Consider the following 18,019-nt stretch of genomic DNA (forward strand, 5'->3'; position numbering starts at 1 on the left):
TGCAGTTGATGTTCCCCTTTGTGTCCCCCCCTCCCCCTCTGAGCAAGCCTGTAAGAGTTGGACAGGAAATTCTAGCCCTCTGGCTGGTGCGAGTGCGTATGTGTGTGTGGGCGGACTGCTGACGGCCAGATACAGTTTGGCAAAACTGGATAAGAACTCCCGAATGGGGCTGTCCTCGAGTTTATCCCTTTATAGTTTTAGACGTTGGGGCTCCCCGGGGGCCTTCTGTGCTGCTCCTTCGGATGGATTCTATGATTCTGCAGGAGCAATTAGTTGCAAAGCTGCTTTTACCCCGCTCTCAAGCCCAGCGCGCTCATTCGGCCAAGCTGAAGGTACCAGAATATTTGTGGATCAAGGGCCGAGCTTGGGCAGGGGGAAGAGGAAGGGAAGGGGGTTGGATAGAAGGGTGCCCCAGGAGAAGCATCTTGCTGCCCAAGATGCTTCTAAAATGAAGGGAAGAAGAGGATAAGGACAAAAATTGCTGAGAGTTGGACCTTGAAGGGAGAATTGCAAGTGCGCCGCAGTGGAGCAATGGGCAAAGCCAAGGACCTCATTTCTATGTTCTCCTTCAACTGGTGGTTTTCCGTGGCTGCTCTAATTTGGATGTGTTAACAGAGAAGAGGAGGAAGAAAAATTATACATGGGCATTTGAGGGGGAATACTTTTTGAGATGACGATTTGGGAGGCTGCCTTTTGGGGGGGGAGCTCCCCACCATTTTCTCCTGGGGGAATTCTTCCCAGCCCTCAGCCCAGTATTGCCCAAACAGGAGAAGTGGGTGGACGTTGGCGAGGTGAGCATTGGGCTGGTGCAAGCAGATTGGTGTGCATTGTATGGTGGTCAATAATTGGCTTATGATTTGATGATGATGTTTTGGGTCAGACAAATACTGTCCAGTTCCTGAGAATTGAACAGCCAAGCTGAGTCTAATGAGAATAGCAGCTCAGGACTGTCACTGTGTGTCCCGATTTACAGAGAACACCTTCCGGAAAGCAACTGTTTGTGGACCAGGGTCAGGCCGTTGAGAAGTAATCTGGAATTCCAGAATCTGATGGACACCCGGATTTTATTTTATTTAAAATATTCAGATAAGGTCCTGTCCTTGTATTCCCCTGGCTGTTCTTTCTCGCTCTGTTCATCCTCTTCCTCTGGGGTGTGTGTATGTGTGTGTGATAATAATGGGAGCCTATTACAAAGACAAATAGCTGAAAAACCTGTGTCACGTCCTCCTAGGGGTATGCATTTTTTTCCCCGAATTCAAATCTCAAAAAATGCCCCCTTTGAAGAGTAAAGCAGGCTGTTTCAGTAGTTTGGGAAGGGTCTTCAATTGAAGACAAGTCTGTTTCATGCTTAAAAGCTCCCCAGAGAAGCTCTTTCCTTTCTTTTCATTATTATTTATCTGATGTATATAGCCACCCATCTCCCATGTGCGACTGTAGTTGTCCTGTATGATGCCAAGAAGCCATGATTGTTTTATCCGCCATAAAAATGGTGACTCGGTTCAGCAGTTGTGACTTGAAGACATCCCGGCTCTGGTGCCCTCTAGATGGATGGGACTTCAGCACCCATAATTCCTAGCCAGCGTGGCCTTTGATGATGGGAATCAGACACACTTAGGGGGCACTAGATTGGGGGTGTTTGTATTGCCTAAAAAATGTGTTGAGTTGCTTCGGAGGCCACTGTGTGCCAGCCTTGACTTGAGAAGGTAAAATGTATCAAAGAAAGGGCAGATTATATTTCAACTAGATTGTGGTATGCATGCCTGTGCTCTGCTGTTTCATGGTGCTTTCCTATCAACATTGCTCTGGCTTTGCAGGAAATGACATTCCTGCATTTCGCTCTTTCTTTGAGAAGAAGCCAGTGGACCAGTTGAGTCATTCTTATGCCAAGGTAGAGATGAGGGACTGGTTCTTTTCCCTTCTACTCACAAAAGCTGGGGATCATTCTGGAAAGGGGCAGCTTGGCCCAGATTTGCACACTGTTCTATGCTGTAATGGGGTTTCCTCAGTTTTGGTTTGGGATCTGGTGTGAACCCAGCTGTGGAGGCTTGGAAGCCAGGGTTTAAGCTTGAGCGTGCCGTGTGATCGAGGGCTTCAGCCCGAAGCACGCTTTCTTTTGAGCAAAAACAGAAAAGCAAATTGCAAGTAGAAACTTAGATAAACTTTTGCTAGAGACAAGAAACCTTCAGTTCAATTCAGTGCGTTTCATTGTTTTCCCCATCGGTCGTAACAAGTAAGATAAAACCTGCACAAAAGTGGGCGAACTTTAATAAAATACATTCAAATGTACAAACATTCAGTAAAAACACTGAGATATTTAGTTCTGTTCTACATTCTTGGCTTGCTCTGAAGCTGTTCCAGGACAGAGTCAATTAACAAAGTCTTGCTCTTCCAGCAAATTTATTCTTGGTTGCTGTCCAGTAAGTTAGGGTACCTGCAACTAACTCTTCCAGAAATTTTGAGAATTCAGCTGCCCACAACTCTGACTGGTCCTGTTGTTCTTGGGAATCCAAGAACATCTGAAAGTCCACAATTCCTCTGTGTGTTCTGGGGATGAATAGGTTCTGAATTATGTCTGAAATCCTGGAAAGACTGGCAAATGATATATACCAAGAAGGGCCAGTTATTGATTAGGGCCTCCTGATAGATCCCTGGTTGCTTTGGAATAGATCTTCAGGGCTCCAGACTTTGAGAAGAGGAAAGACATTTGCTTGGTAGTGGTAACCTCTCAGCCTCGGTGTTTCTCAACTGTAAAATGGGGGTATGCCAATTGATTTGGATCAGTTTGGGAAGTGCTGGATAGTAGATCTGAGGAAGCCTTGTGTGGCACACCTTCTAAGGCAAATGGTGAAGGGCCAGAACGGAGAAGCAGAGATTTCTCTTAGGCTTCAGTTATGCTTGGATACTCCACACTTGGTGGAAATGAAAGCTCCAGAAGGTTGGTGGGTCCCACTCTGCTTTTGAGATGTTGGCGAGTGCCTGATCTTGCTACTCCCTACAAGCAGACCTGCCTCTTTGCACCTGGATGTTGGGATCCATGGAGAGGATCCATGGACAGAGATCTGGAGGTGGACACAAAGCAGACAAGATATACTGAATTAGTAGTCCTTAAAGATGGCAGCTTGGGAGAAAGAAACCTCTGTAGAGCAGGAGCAAAAACTGGTTGTCTGGTTATCCTTGAGTTAGTGGGAACTATGAATGGTGCGTTTAAGAGCCTCTTTGCCACATAAAGTGGAAATTTTATATGAATGTTTCAGTTCCTGGGCTGATGGAAAGGACTAGCATACTCAAGTGTCACCTTTTAGGTCCAGCTTCAACCTGGTGGCTTTGAAGCCTGGTGGGCTACAGCTCTCATCGTTCCAGCCAGTATACTAATTGGAAAAATGGGAGATGTTACTCAACATAGTTGGGGAAGGAAAGGGGATTTCTCCCAACCCCCTTTGGCTTCAGCTAACATCTGTTCACTGTCCAATAGAGAGTTTCCCAATCTGGGCAGCTTCCAGATGTGAGGACTTCAACTCCCAGAATTCTCCAGCCAGCACGGTCATTGCTGAGAGTTTGGGAGCTGAAGTCCCTACTTCAGGAAGATACCCAGGATGGAAAACACTGCTCTGGTGCCGCTTACCAGCAATGTATCTCCAATTCTAGTTTCTTCTCCTTATGGCATTTGATCTGAATGGCATGTCATTGTCTCTTGTTGGGGCTGTTATCCAATGGATAGGCAGGATTATGACCACCACCTCTATCCCAGCCTCCATTATTTATCCATTAATAGAGATCTTCTTGACAAGTGGGTGGAATCTCCTATAAGAGCCCATTAAGCCAACAGCTTCGACTGTACTCAATGGTAGCCAGTCTCAAGAGTCAATGTATTTGTTGTGCAGACCAGGAGTTTGCTTTCTTTCTCATTCTCTCCTCTTTCTCCAGTCTGACCCATGGCTCCTTATCTCTCCCTCTCAGGACCATGAGAAGCAATATGTGGGATTTGCCACCCTGCCCAATCAAGTTCATCGGAAATCTGTGAAGAAGGGCTTTGATTTCACCCTCATGGTGGCAGGTAAGGACCACCCAGATTCAGGATATTCTTTTAAGGACAAGTATGGATGAGGTTCTTAATTATTTTAAGATTATTTTATTATTTTAATAAAATTCTGAGAGTGCCTTGGACTGCAGGAAGATCAAGCCAGTCCATACTCCAGGAAATAAAGCCAGACTGCTCACTTGAGGGAATGATATTAAAGGCAAAACTGAAATACTTTGGCCACATAATGAGAAGACAGGACACCCTGGAGAAGATGCTGATGCTAGGGAGAGTGGAGGGCAAAAGGAAGAGGGGCCGACCAAGGGCAAGGTGGATGGATGATATTCTAGAGGTGACGGACTTGTCCCTGGGGGAGCTGGGTGTGTTGATGACCGACAGGAAGCTCTGGCGTGGGCTGGTCCATGAAGTCATGAAGAGTCGGAAGCGACTAAATGAATAAACAACAACATGGATGAGGTTCTTAATTATTTTAAGGTGGTTTTTCAGCTTCCCAGTCTAATCTACAATTCTGGGATTTACTAACCAGTCTGGCCTTCATCTTCCAAGATCATCCAAAATCAGTTAGGAATGGCCACCCAAAGTATACTTGTGAATAGCTTGCATATTAAACCTCATCGTTGCTAGAGGTGGGCAGGCTGTGGCCCTCTAGGGGTGGATGAATCACAATTATCAAAAGAGATAAATGTTTAATTTCCTTCCTTCCTTCCTTCCTTCCTTCCTTCCTTTTTCTTTCTCTCTCTGTGTCTCTGTCTCTTCCTCCCTCCCTCCCTTCTGAAGACAAAGCCAAGTTTAATTCAAGCATAAACAGGTTTTCATCACGACAAACTTTAAATCCTAGGAAAACATTTGCTTGCTTCCAGAATAAAGACAGACCCACACACAGACTTTTTTTTTTTTTTTTTTACAAAATTATGGACGGTCTTTTTGACTGAAAAGCATTGGGACTTGTTAATGTTGAATACTGCTTTTCATGTTTTTTTCCCCTACATGGGTGAATCCGTGATCTTTTCTGCATCTGAGACTTTTTTTATTCCTCTTTTTTCGTTTCCCATATAATAGAACTTCAGGGATTGATAAATGCGTGCACAGAGCCAGTTTGGTCTAGAGATGAAAGACACCAGATTAGAAACCAGGAGGCTGTGAGTTCTAGTCCTTCCTTAGGCATGAAAGCCGGCTGGGTGACCTTGGGCCAGTCCCTCTCTCTCAGCCCAACCCACCTCACAAGGTTGTTGTTGTGGGGAAAAGAGGAGGAAGGAGTTCTAGGTATGTTCACCAGCTTGAGTAATTTATAAAAATAATAAAGGCAGGATAGAAAATAAATAAATGAATAAATAAATCTGCTGGCACTTGTGAGTGGTTGGCGATGATGATGATTAGATTTTACCCTTCCTTGGGAGTAGAAAACTCATGCAACCTGGAGTTAAGATACAAGTCTTTTTGACTGATTGGTGGCTCACTTTCACCCCCACTGCGCTTTAGCTGGGATTGGTGGTCCTTATTCTTCCTTGAAAGAACTTCCTAAGGGAGGATGCACAATCCTTGAAACCACCAGGTGGCTTGTGAAACACAACTAGTGCTGAATTTGAGAACTGCAAAGCACCAAACTGCATCATCAAATGGTCCAATAAGTATAAAAAAAAGGTAACTATATTGGTTGGTTTTAGAAAGCAGTTGCAAATTGAAAGAGTCTATGCTGTTGCAAAGAAGCCAGCAAACTTTTGAGCTGAAAATGCAGAATCATCAAAACACCTACAGATCAAAATAGGACTGTTTGTGAGATGTACCTGGAGGGGGTGGACTTACAAGATTCAATTAGAGTTGGCCATATTAGTTGTAAAAATAGACAGGTGCTTATTGACCTTGGTTATTCTCTGCTTCCCTCTTTGAGATGGGTGAAAGCCAATAGCTGGTTAATCCATACCAAGGAAAGGCCCTGTTTATATCCTCAGATGAGGGTTTTTTTAAATCTTCAAATGTCCCAAGAGTCGGTCCTGCCATTCTAACAGTTATTTTGGAATATCTTCCTGCTCCAGCAGTTGAGAGAGAAATTGTCCTTGGGATGTTCTTGTTCCAGCTCATGGTTTGACCTGGGCCTAGAATGTGTCTAAACCCTCCTTTGTCCACATAACACAACTTTTCTGCAAGCACTGAGAAGGGAGATTAAAAATTAGACCAAAATGCTGTATCTGTCCAAGGGCAGAGTGTTCTAAATAAGAATATCTGATACAGAGAGAAGATACTGTTCATTCTGTTGTGCCATTTCTGAAGGCTGGCAACATCTTGAGATTCCAGACTTGTTCCAAGATTTTGTTTTTTTTAATAAATCTGCTGTTTGTTCTTGCCCCTTTAGGAGAATCTGGTCTGGGCAAATCAACCCTGGTGAACAGCCTGTTTCTGACAGATCTCTACAAAGACCGAAAGCTTCTTAATGCTGAGGGTACCATTATTAATTATATAAGAAACTCTTTTGGCCAGCCAACAGCATGATTCCCTTAAAGTTTAAGTTTACAGCTTCTGGATCTTAATTGTTTATGCTTGGTGTGTGTGGGTGGGTGGGTGTCTTTGTAATCCTAGAGGGGTCTGTTTTACAAAATGAGCTGATTCATGGACCAACTGGGATCCTTCCTGGCCCAGAGCTGCATCATGGGATTGCTGAAAGTGTGGTTCAGTGTAATGGATGAGTCTGTCCCTTATAATCCTCAAATCTTCCATTGTGTCCTTTTAATCCATCAGGGAAGTATGTATCATCCACCCCACCTGATCTCACCCAAACCATCAGAACTACAGTACGTTTGCGTTAGCCTACAAATCCTTGTTTGCTTGTTATATATGCTTTGAAGGGTGTTGCATGCAGAATTAGAGAGAAACTGAGCCATATTGTCCTTGCTTTTGATTGATTGATTGATTATGTGCCATCAAGTCTTTTTTGACTCTTAGCAACCAGATGGACAGATTTCGCCATGAATTTTCTGTCCATGTGGTTTTCTTGGTAAAAATACAGGAGTGGTTTACCAATGTCTTGGCAGTGACAAGACCACCCAGCACGTTGGTTATTTTGGAGGAGAGGGAGAGAAGATGCAGCCTGGGAATGACTCTTGAGTCACAGTCTTGGTTGGGACTTAGGGACTTGCTAAACTCCACTGTTGTTTTTCCTTCATCTTTATCTATTAAGAAAGAATAAATCAGACGGTAGAGATTGTGAAACATACTGTGGACATTGAGGAGAAAGGGGTCAAGCTGAAGCTAACAATAGTTGACACCCCAGGCTTCGGAGATGCCGTGAACAACTCAGAGTGGTGAGTCCTTCCTTCTCCTTTGGCTGAGTTTGCCCACAATGCACCTCCTTTCAATTCATCCATTCGCTGCACTCCTCCAAAAACTGGGGTTTGCATGAGACACAAAGACACACACACACAAACATTAATCAAGATTAAAACCAACCAAAGTTAACACATTCTGGGAATGCAGCCACCAGATCTTCCATTAAGTTGGTTCAATGTCTCAACACAGCCAAAATGTCATCCTTAACTTTTTTCACAGCCACCTATGCTGGGAACTGTCATTGCTCTCATGTTTCTTGTTTGCTGCTCCCTTCCAGTTGGAAGCCGATCACTGACTACATCGACCAGCAATTTGAACAGTACTTCCGGGATGAGAGTGGCCTCAACCGGAAGAACATCCAAGACAATCGAGTGCACTGTTGCCTCTATTTCATCTCGCCCTTTGGCCACGGGTAAGGCTGAGGTTGAACGGTTATGGCCATATTGTTTGGAAGTGAGTGTTGATGCATCTGCTACAGCTGTTACACCTTCCCTTTGCCACATCCAAGTTGCTTCCCCTTCTAGTTTTGGAATTCAGTTGGGAGGGAATGTCTCTAGTTCCACATCTAGCTTTGTTTATGAGAAGCCAACCCTGTGGATTGGGATGGATTACACAACTGGTGTTTGCTGATGTATTGTATGTGGGAATGACCTTGGGAGACTGGGACAAGAGACGCTGCCAAGGGAATGGTCAGATAAGAGACTGCATAGCCTGCAGCTGGATAGAGGGTGGGTCAAGAGGCTCAGAAGGGACCCGCCCTAGTTTCTTGGGCTGTAAAGGAGATGGGGGGGATGAGCCTGAAGGGGAGGGTGATGTAATGTATGTGGGAAAGACCTTGGGAGATGGGGCAAAGAGATGCTGCCTAGGGAATGGTCAGGTAAGAGATAGCATAGCCTGCAGCTGGATAGAGGGTGGGGCAAGAGGCTCAGGAGGGACCCTCCCTAGTTTCTCGGGCTGTAAAGGAGATGGGGGGGATGAGCCTGAAGGGGAGGGTGATGTAATGTATGTGGAAAAGACCTTGGGAGACTGGGCCCAGAGACACTGCCTAAGGAATGGTCAGGTAAGAGATAGCATAGCCCACAGCTACATAATGGGTGGGGCAAGAGGCTCAGGAGGGACCCTCCCAAGACAGGGGGAGAATTGTACTTTCAGACTTGCAAGATTCTGTCAATGTAGCTTTACAATAAAGTAGAATCAGTTCATCTGGTTGTGATTCCTATCTGGTTTACCCTCTGAGGCCGACATCAATCAGCTAGCTGGGGAATTCTGGGAGTCCACACATCTTCAAGTGGCCAAGGTTGAGAAACACTGGTTTAATCTGTCCACCCCTCTGTTCTGTGTGTATAGCTCAGGGATCAGATACTGAGGAGTTACATGAAGAAATGGTCACTTTGGGGGCAGAAGGGAACCTTGTTTTCTCTTTTTGTCTTTCACCCCCTTTTGCATACTGCACCTTTCTTTGTTGCAGATTAAGGCCAGTTGATGTGGAATTCATGAAGGCGCTCCATGAAAAAGTGAACATTGTTCCCCTCATTGCAAAAGCCGACTGCCTTGTTCCCTCCGAGATCAAGAAGCTAAAAGAACGGGTGAGCGGGGAATTACTTATATCCGAATGAAAGGGTTTATCAGGTGGGATAGTGAGAGCCAGTTTGGTCTAGTGGTTAAGGCGCTGGGCTAGAAACCAGGAGGCTGTGAATTCTAGTCCCGCCTTAGGCACGAAAGCCGGCTGGGTGACCTTGGGCCAGTCACTTTCTCTCAGTCCAAAAGCCAATTAGGCGTGGAATGAGAGTTCTAGTCCCGCCTTAGGCACGAAAGCCGGCTGGGTGACCTTGGGCCAGTCACTTTCTCTCAGTCCAAAAGCCAATCAGGCGTGGTAGGAGAGTTCTAGCCCCACCTTAGGCATGAAAGCCGGCGGGTTGACCATGGGCCAGTCCCTCTCTCTCAGCCCAAGAGCCAATCAGGCGTGGAATGAGAGTTCTAGTCCCGCCTTAGGCACGAAAGCCGGCTGGGTGACCTTGGGCCAGTCACTTTCTCTCAGCCCAAAAGCCAATCAGGTGTGGTAGGAGAGTTCTAGTCCCGCCTTAGGCACAAAAGCCAGCTGGGTGACCTTGGGCCAGTCACTCACTCTCAGCCCAACTCGGTGCAATGTAGACCAGCCTCCTCATGGTACACCCCAGGCAATGTGACTTGTCATGGCTAAATAGTCTACACATCTGGCTGCTGGACCTCACAAGGATTTCCCAGCAAGAAAAAGCAGCATGAACACCCAACTGCTATGCCATACGATTAAAAAAAAAAGGTGGGATAGTCTTGCAGGGCGCTCCAAAATCAATAGGAGCAATGATAATGGAGAGCTCTATTTTAGCCATTCACCCCATGTGATTTCTCAAGGGAGATCATTGTAGGTAATTGGTTTTAGACTCTGAAAGGTTGGAGAAGGTGTATTTCCACCCTTCCCCTGTGGGCAGTGGTGATAGTTCATCCAGCAGAAAAGTAAATAACTAGCTATTATGATGTGCTCAAAAGTGGAAAGGCTCAACCCCACCCATAACAGAGGAATGGTTGGTGAAGATGATGGAATTTGCAGAGATGGCTAAATTGACTTCCTTGATTAGAGAAAAGACAATATCTACATTTGTGGCTGACCAAAAATGCCTTGTGGACTTTTTGCATGAAACCAAAAAAAAAAAAAAAAATGCACTGATGACTTGTAGTTTTGATGATTAGGAAAAAATTAGATAATAGAAAAAAGTGACCACTTTACTTAGAGTAAGAGGTAATTCTGTAATCGTGCTTGTATTTGCCGCCAAGAAAATTGGCAGCTGCTTCTTTCTATTCCTTTTTATCTTTTCTTTCTGCACCTTTGTCTTTGTCTTTGTCTTTTTCTCTTCCTTTGCTTTCTTTATTCTACATGAGTTTTTGCTAGTTTTTATCTTTTCTTTAAAACGTCTAATAAAAATTGATATATTAAAAAAAAGAAAAGTAAATAAATAGCAACTATTTGGGGACTTCAGAGGACCTTAAAAATATCCCTTTGCCAAACCCAACAGGACTTATGTTTTCATAGCATTGTGCCTGTATGACAAAGGGCAGATAATACATCGCACTACAGCGCAGCGTAATATGGTTTTAATTATCCCTGTGTTAGATCCGGGAAGAGATTGATAAGTTTGGAATTAAAGTTTACCAGTTTCCAGAATGTGATTCTGATGAAGATGAAGACTTCAAGCAACAAGACCGAGAGCTGAAGGTGAGAAAATTTACATAGTTAATGCGACTCAGGTATATATTATATTACAAGATTATTAAGATGGTGCATAGCTTTTTTCAGCTGCATAAAAATGATTAATCCTTTGAACATTCCATTGCCTTAAGGGTTACAGATACTGAGTGCCCAGTTGTAGCAACCTTTTTATCCTGGGGGTTGGGGGAAGGGAGAATTGGGGGTTGGGGGGTTGGGAAGGGAGGCAAAAATTGGGGGGTTGGGAGAAGGGAGAATGAGATAATTACAGGAGGGCAGTTCTGTCAAAAATGGGGCAGAGGGGCATCAACACGGTGTCTGCAAATCAGCCAAAATTGAATTTGCAATTTGATTCTGGGAGCTGATCCAGTGAGGATATCTGAGTAGAATGGTTTAATTGGAAAGATTTGATTTGGATTTCTCAATTCACTTGGGGAAAAAGTTAATACTTCTTTCTCAAAAATAGTCTGAATAGAAGCAGGGTTATGTATGTGTATGTATGTATGTATGTATTTATCAAATTTATACGGCTGCTCACAAGAAGCTATCTGTAAGCCATCTGGAGTCACTTTGTGTGAGTTGGGCAGCCATAGTAAATAAAATAAACAAAGAAGTAACTCTGGGTAGCATACAGCAAAAAATATAAAACAATAAGCATGTCAAAAACAGTCGTATTAAAAAGCATAAAAAGCATAGACCGCTTCCCTTTTGGTCAATGAGAGTTTTAACCTACATAGATAAACATGTATTTGTTGCATCAAATGTGCCCAGGGTTTGCTGTCTATTCAAAAGCCAAGATCAACCTGGGTAAGCTTTCAACCAGGTCCTCTTTGTAAACTTGTCTGTTTTCCTGATGGGTGTCCTGGAAAGGCAACCTCTTTCTTTTTGGTTCTTCTAACTTCTCATAACTTTGTTCCTTTGTTCCAGGAGAGTGCCCCCTTTGCAGTCATTGGCAGCAACACGGTGGTTGAAGCCAAGGGGCAGAGGGTGCGAGGACGACTCTATCCCTGGGGCATTGTGGAAGGTAAACTGTCTTGTTGAATTTTACACTGACCCTAGGGACAGAGGGATCTATTAAAATATTTTCTTTTAAATCTAAGTGAAACTTCCAAGTTTGGGAGCAATGTAGCTCTGAGGCCCAAAGCAGACTGAAAACCTTAGTTATGACTGCTTCTGGAACTCTGTGGGTCAGTTCAAGGTTAGAACCAATGCTGGTTGATCTTGGCATATTCCAATCCAACTAGAAGACATTCCCAGTTGTCCTTGCAGAGATGTGAAGTATTGATGGATGGATATCTATCATGGAGGTAACATTGAGTGCTAGATGGGAAGATCTCTTTCCTTCTTCTTCATTGACTTGAATCAATGATCTTGCTGGTACAGGATGCAATGGTGGACTCTCTTTAATTTAGTGATGGCTTGATTTGTTAATGCCACCAAACTCCAAAAAGACTTCTTTGTGCTTCCGTAGTGGAAAACCAAGCGCACTGTGACTTCGTGAAGCTACGGAACATGCTGATCCGAACTCATATGCATGACCTGAAAGATGTCACATGCGATGTTCATTATGAGAACTATCGAGCCCAGTGCATCCAACAGATGACCAGGTGGGTTCCCTGATCCATCGGATATGGACAGATATGTGTAAGTTAGCCCTTAGCGGCAGCTGCTGATGGTTGGGAGGTGCACCAAGATGTCTTGGTCATAGCTGAGACTTGAAAAACGGCTTACTCCATGGGAGGAGTTTCTTTGATTACAGCAGAGAAGGACTGAAGTTGATTTAAAGAAGTTAAGGTTAAATCCTTCTCCGCCTTTTCAGCAAACTGACTCAGGACAACAGGATAGAAAGCCCAATCCCAATCTTGCCACTTCCAACCCCAGATGCCGAAACAGAGAAGCTGATCAAGATGAAGGATGAAGAGGTAGGCTGCCGGAGATGCTGATAAAGTTTTAAGTACCAGCTCAATTTCCTATGTAACTATGGTTCAGGGAGCCGTGTGATTTTTGATGGTTGTATTGATGACTTGGCAGAAGCTTGTGTTCACTGGTGTAAGCACAGGAATGATTGTTTAGCTCATGTAGCCATGCAACGTGGGTTTGGTAGTTCGCATGCAGTTTGCAGATGTGACCGCTAGTGTTACGATGCAGTTTGAGTAAAAACATATGAGTGCAAGCGTGATCTTTTATGCATTAGCACGATCTCCAAAGGCTGTATTGTAACATAGAAATTAGACTTGGGCAAAGCAGTGACTCAAGTCCTCAGTTTGATCAAGAAAATTGATCTGATTTGATGCCATGGTTAGAATCAATTCGCCTGTTTCGGTTCAGATGCTTAGACTGATTTGCCTCAATCTGAGCTGGATTTCCAAATTGATTAGGAAAAAGTTGTTTCTTCACCTGAGCAGAGTTGGCTAAGTTAACCTTAAGGTATCTGATTTGATGATGCTATTCATTTTTCCAATTCAGTTCTGAAAGCTGATTTGTTTCAGAGAATTGATCCAACCGTCTGTGAATCGAATCCCCAAATGCAATTTTTGCACTGCATTAGTACAGCTACAGAGCCGGTTTGGTGTCGTGGTTTAAGACATCAGGCTAGAAACCGGGAGACTGTGAGTTCTAGTCCCACCTTGGGCACAAAGCCAGCTGGGTGACCTTGGGCCAGTCACTCACTCTCAGCCCCAGGAAGGAGGCAATGGCAAACCACTTTGAAAAACCTTGCTGAGAAAACTGCAGGGGCTTGTCCAGGCAGTCTCTGAGAATCAGACACAATTGAATGGATTAATTAAAAAAGTAGAGCTACAGGCTGTGGAGATGAGTGGAAGGGCTTGAAGTCTAGCTAATAACGAAAGGCTGTCTTCATTTTTTTTTTTTAATGGAACTGTGATCCCACTCATTTTCTTATTTTGCTGCAGCTTCGGAGAATGCAGGAGATGCTGCAGAAGATGCAGCAGCAAATTCAAGAGCAGTGAGATGAAGCCAGGATGAAGAAAGCAATGGGGGTGCGCCCTGGTGTCCTTCTGCCTATAACTGCTTTAGGAAAGTTTCTCCTGTGATTAAAACAAGCAAAGAGACTTGTGAGCGAGGGGCACCACCCACTTTCTCCCTCCAGAGCTGAAGAATGGTCTGCAAGATGTCAGCGAGATGGGAAGATGGTCCACCTCCCCTCTCCAGAATAGGTGTACTAAGTTCTTCTCCGAGAGCATTCTGGTATTTAAAAAAAAGAAAAAGAAAAAAAATCCATTTCTGGGGCATATGAAAATTGAGGACTTTGTGGACATGCACGTAAATGTTTACTCCTAACCACGGTGCTGTGATCTTCCTCCTCTTCCAAGCCTTCCCTCCCCTCCCTTAACACCCGCCTTCTTGTGGGGACAAAATGCTGAGTAATACTCTGAATGAAATGCTTGTGAGACTTCCTGGACGGATTTGATCTTGCTTGGAGAACACGCTTTTTTCATTCTTTTTTCCCCTGGCCCGGTTTGAGGCAAGTAGCAGAGAGTTGGCTGTGTTTGGGGACAGTCTTTTGATGGGTGTCGTCGTTCCTGGCTGATTTTCCACCCTGCTCCACCCTCCAAGAAACACAAGGCATTTTTGGACTGGCGGGCAGGGTGGAAGAAAGTGTGAAATGTCTTGTGAATGAGAATGCAAATTGTTGCCTTTCCTTTCAATGACCTGTCTCTCCAGAGATGTGTGACTTTTCCAAGTGACCAAGGTTTCTGTTTGTACTGTGAGATTCAGTATTGTCTTTGCACACAGGTTGGCATTGCCTCTCTTGCCAAACACAGATAAAAACAGGATCCACCGATAAAGATCTGTATTGGTTCTTGGTAGATTCTTTCTCTGGGCTTTCCCGGAGAATGTCTTTCCAGGATATTCTCCCAGTTTCCGCTATGCAGGAACAAAGCTTGGAGCACATTTTTCTTCTTGACTCCCTTGGGTCTCAGTCATTTTTGCTTCAGTGCAAAAATGCTCCCCATGCGAGGAGCTTGGTTCATTTCCTGGGGGCATCGTGGGTTTTGTGGTCTTAAGGCTGGTGGGTGAGTCCAGCAATGTTGCAGCTCCAAAGCTTGGAGCGTGGTGGCATCAATGGCTGCCTTATTGACTCCCAGGGCCTGGTAGATTGTAGGCAGAGAGCGGATATTTTAAGGCAGATCAAAATATCCTTCCAAGCCGCAATCCAGCTAGGCACATCCTTGTTCCATGATAAAGATAGGCAGGTAGGTTTCGCGGAGACTTTTGGATGTCCCCGATGCTCAAGTGGCTGTGTCCAACACAAAACGTTTATTTACCAGAGGGCAAAATGACAGTGTTGCATCCAACAACCTTGCTGGCTTCCTAGTTTCTTTTTGGTCCCCCTCCAGCTTCCCCTGGTTTTTATTTCTGAGCTGGTGAACCCACTTCCAAAATAAGGGATTCGTGCATTGCACTCTAGGTGATTCCTTGGGTACCTCCCAGCCGTTACATTTTACATTCTGTGAACGTGTTGGATTGCAAGAAGGGGCCCATTTGGATTCCCAGGATGCCACAGGGCCCTTGGTGGAGCCCAAGGGCATTCTGGGAAATCCAGGTAAGGGGAGAGGCTGATGCTAGAAGTATTTCATGTACAGTAGATCTTTGGCCTCAATGTAGGACTGGATACCTTCTCGGCTATGACTGAGGACAGACGAATTGGTGGGCTGCGTATTGCTTGACAGCCATCTTTCTACCAGTCTCACCATCTGCTACCCAAGACATCACTCCCTGCCCAGAGTTGCTAGGCGTCGGGTGGCGTATAAATGTAATAAATTATTATTGTTCTGCCTGATGCATCTGGAAACAGAAAACAGCAAAAAACGGAACAGAAGGAAGCTGCCCTTAATCTGATCACACACCTGCTTGCAATTTTACCTGCGAATTATTCTCCCCCCGCTTGTTTTTTGGTGTTTCTCCCCCTTTTCCCCTCTCCTTGACAGCTCCTGAGCCCGTCTCGTCTGCATTTGCATGCCACTTCGAACCCAATTGGAAGGGTAGGGCTGAGGACAAGGGGCCATCTTAAATAAAAATTGCAGTCCTAGATGATGTTTGGTCACTGGATCCCGCGGAGGGCACAAACCCAGTTTGCAACTCTACCTTTTCCCAGGATCGTATAGCGCCTTCCTCTGCGGCTGTGCGATCCAGGAAAAGAAGCAGCTGCTTTGAAAGGCTGCAAACGGGTTGTGTTGATATCCCCACATACCTGGATGTACCATTTTGCTTTCAAATCCAAAATGTTTGGGACTTTCCATCCCACTCCCCACATATTCTCCCACTGTTTCTTTCTTGCCAACTTGGTGCTGCAAAGCCTTTTTTTGGCTTTCTGTGTTTCTCTGTTGTTGTTTTTTAAAGAGAAGCGAAAGGATGTGTTTCATGATAACACTTTTGCCTGTTGAGGAGAGATAGGGATTCTGCGCCCCCTCCCCCAAGCCATGGATATAACCAGCTGGATGCTTTTTTAATGCTAGTTTCATACCCTGTTGAGGAAAGATATGCTTCTTTCCCCCCCAAAGAATTATTCTAAAATAAGAAAGTAAGGCATCCTCATCCCCATGTCTTTGCCAACCCTCGTTTCACTCTAGCTGAGCATTTCACAACCTTTTTCAAAGGGAGGGCCATATTTGGAGACCAAATGGCCGGAAACCTGGGGAAAAACAGACAAATTGGATTTCAGTTGCTGGTTAAAACGAAATGTCAGTACCGTGACTTTCCAGTTACATGTTAATCATTCTCCTCTCCTGCCACTTTAAAAGTTAAAATTTGCAACCATTTTTGGAGGCTTCTGAGTTGACCCAAAGTTTTCGGTCCAGCAAGCCTCTGGTGGAAAAAAAGAATGGCCGGATTCTTGCAGCATTTACTAGGTTAGTTAACGACAACGGTAAAAAAATGGAACCCAACTAAATCTAGCCAAATCTTTCCACAGCACACACAACTATTTCGTGTGTGTGTGTCTTAGCCGGTTATGTGAATTAGGTCTTCTGGTTGAGTTTATGACTGATCATGTTGTGCAAACCGGATCCAGAATCAGTTTCAGTGCAATGTGTGAACAAAATATGACTGTACAAATAGGAATAAACCAAATTTCCTTCATGCACTCATTTCTGGAAAGAAACAAGACGATGTGTCAGCTTTCGACAGCCAGGGCAACCTCTGGGGCTGGGGGTTCGCTTCCCAGAATCCTCAGCAAGGACCAAGCTTCCTGGGGAATTCTGGGAGTTAGTCCAAGCATCTGGAAAGTTGGGGAAGATGATTGTATCCTCTTGCTCTCAATTTTCTGATGGCTGGGAAACTTTGGTGAATATTTTTTTTTCAGTGACTAGGACTCAAATACGATAATGCTAGAACGGGACTGGGACGATTACTTTTTCATCACTAATTTTCGTAGGTCTGGTTTTGGGGGTAAGACTTAATGAAGGTTTATGCACTAATTTTCCTCCCTGGTCCCGCAGTTGTAGCACTTTGCCAGCGAAATCTGATGGCCTTATTTCTGGTGGGGTGTGTACCTGTGTCACTCAAAAGGGGCTCGGGAAAACTGGCCTGTGGCACTATGGATTGTCCACTCCCAGTGTTCAGTGTCCATGTTTGAGATTGCAGATTTTGGATGGTATTACAGGAAGCTGTGAACTTGTGGTAGGATTGCAGTAACATGGCCCTCCTCTGCTCCTTGCCTTTAAAGAGGCCCTTGCATTCACATCGTGGTAGATTTATTTTATTTATTAGTCAGATTTATATTCTGCCAGGCAGCATATATAGCACTTCCCCAGGGCTATGGCCATGTAGGTAAGATGAGTGATAAGATAATGCTTGGTGCACCCTCAGCTTCCATGGTTTGACCCTGAGTTTTCCCAACCAAGATGCTGAAAGATAAAGATATCAGACCATTTTGCAATGCCCGTTTTTCCATTAAAAAACCCCTACAGGTTCCAGAACAGTCAGGAGAAAGACGGGGAATGATGTCTCATAAAAAGCTAAGGTTCATCCGTAGAGCTGCTTTCTTTTCTGCATTTCCTAAGGGCTTTCAAAAAAGCTTTCTTGGAAGGTCATTAAGAAACTTTACATTTTACAATTGCCTTTGAATAAAATAATCTCCATTCTGCAGCTGGGTTCGTTCTTGTCTGTGCAAAGAGGGGCAGGATATTCTCTTTAGTCTTGGAAGAAGACCATCCTCAGCAACATGCAAGGAAGATGTTTAGGGTTTAGAAAATTTTAACTTAAAAACAAAGGTTTAGAAAAGTTTAGTGGAAGGGATGGGGTTGCAGTCTAAGAAGTAGTTAAAATTTGGAGTTGAGAGGTGGAGGGGTGGTTTATTTTTTGTGCTTTTAAAAGACAGCTGCCTTAACAAGAGTTCTGAGCCTGCTGGGACCCTTCCAAAGAAAATAAGTCTGGTGGATTTTTAGAGACACGTG

General features: G+C 44.5%; 1 protein-coding gene across 2 annotated transcripts; it reads left to right on the forward strand.

The window, feature by feature from the left end:
- Positions 1–198: 198 nt before the first annotated feature.
- Positions 199–14,428, forward strand: SEPTIN5 (septin 5). Of its 2 annotated transcripts, XM_063315455.1 has the most exons (11): positions 199–332; positions 3,958–4,054; positions 6,390–6,476; positions 7,212–7,335; positions 7,638–7,772; positions 8,829–8,946; positions 10,509–10,610; positions 11,529–11,625; positions 12,073–12,208; positions 12,421–12,523; positions 13,514–14,428. In XM_063315455.1, exons 1-11 carry the CDS (start codon positions 243–245, stop codon positions 13,568–13,570), a joined length of 1,146 nt encoding a protein of 381 aa, XP_063171525.1. In that variant the 5' UTR covers positions 199–242; the 3' UTR covers positions 13,571–14,428. The 2 variants fall into 2 exon arrangements, with proteins under 2 accessions (XP_063171525.1, XP_063171524.1); XM_063315454.1 differs by lacking the exon at positions 199–332 and having other exon boundaries at positions 3,842–4,054.
- Positions 14,429–18,019: the final 3,591 nt, after the last annotated feature.

The sequence above is a fragment of the Candoia aspera genome, chromosome 15, assembly GCF_035149785.1.
Source record: "Candoia aspera isolate rCanAsp1 chromosome 15, rCanAsp1.hap2, whole genome shotgun sequence".
Classification (NCBI taxonomy): domain Eukaryota; kingdom Metazoa; phylum Chordata; class Lepidosauria; order Squamata; family Boidae; genus Candoia; species Candoia aspera.

Bases quoted from the DNA above. Each gene is read 5' to 3' on its own strand.
- SEPTIN5 (XM_063315454.1), top strand. From the start codon at position 3,865: ATGTATTTGTTGTGCAGACCAGGAGTTTGCTTTCTTTCTCATTCTCTC. The intron at 7,773-8,828 runs GTAAGGCTGAGG...TCTTTGTTGCAG, and splicing joins ATCTCGCCCTTTGGCCACGG to ATTAAGGCCAGTTGATGTGG. The intron at 8,947-10,508 runs GTGAGCGGGGAA...TCCCTGTGTTAG, and splicing joins TCAAGAAGCTAAAAGAACGG to ATCCGGGAAGAGATTGATAA.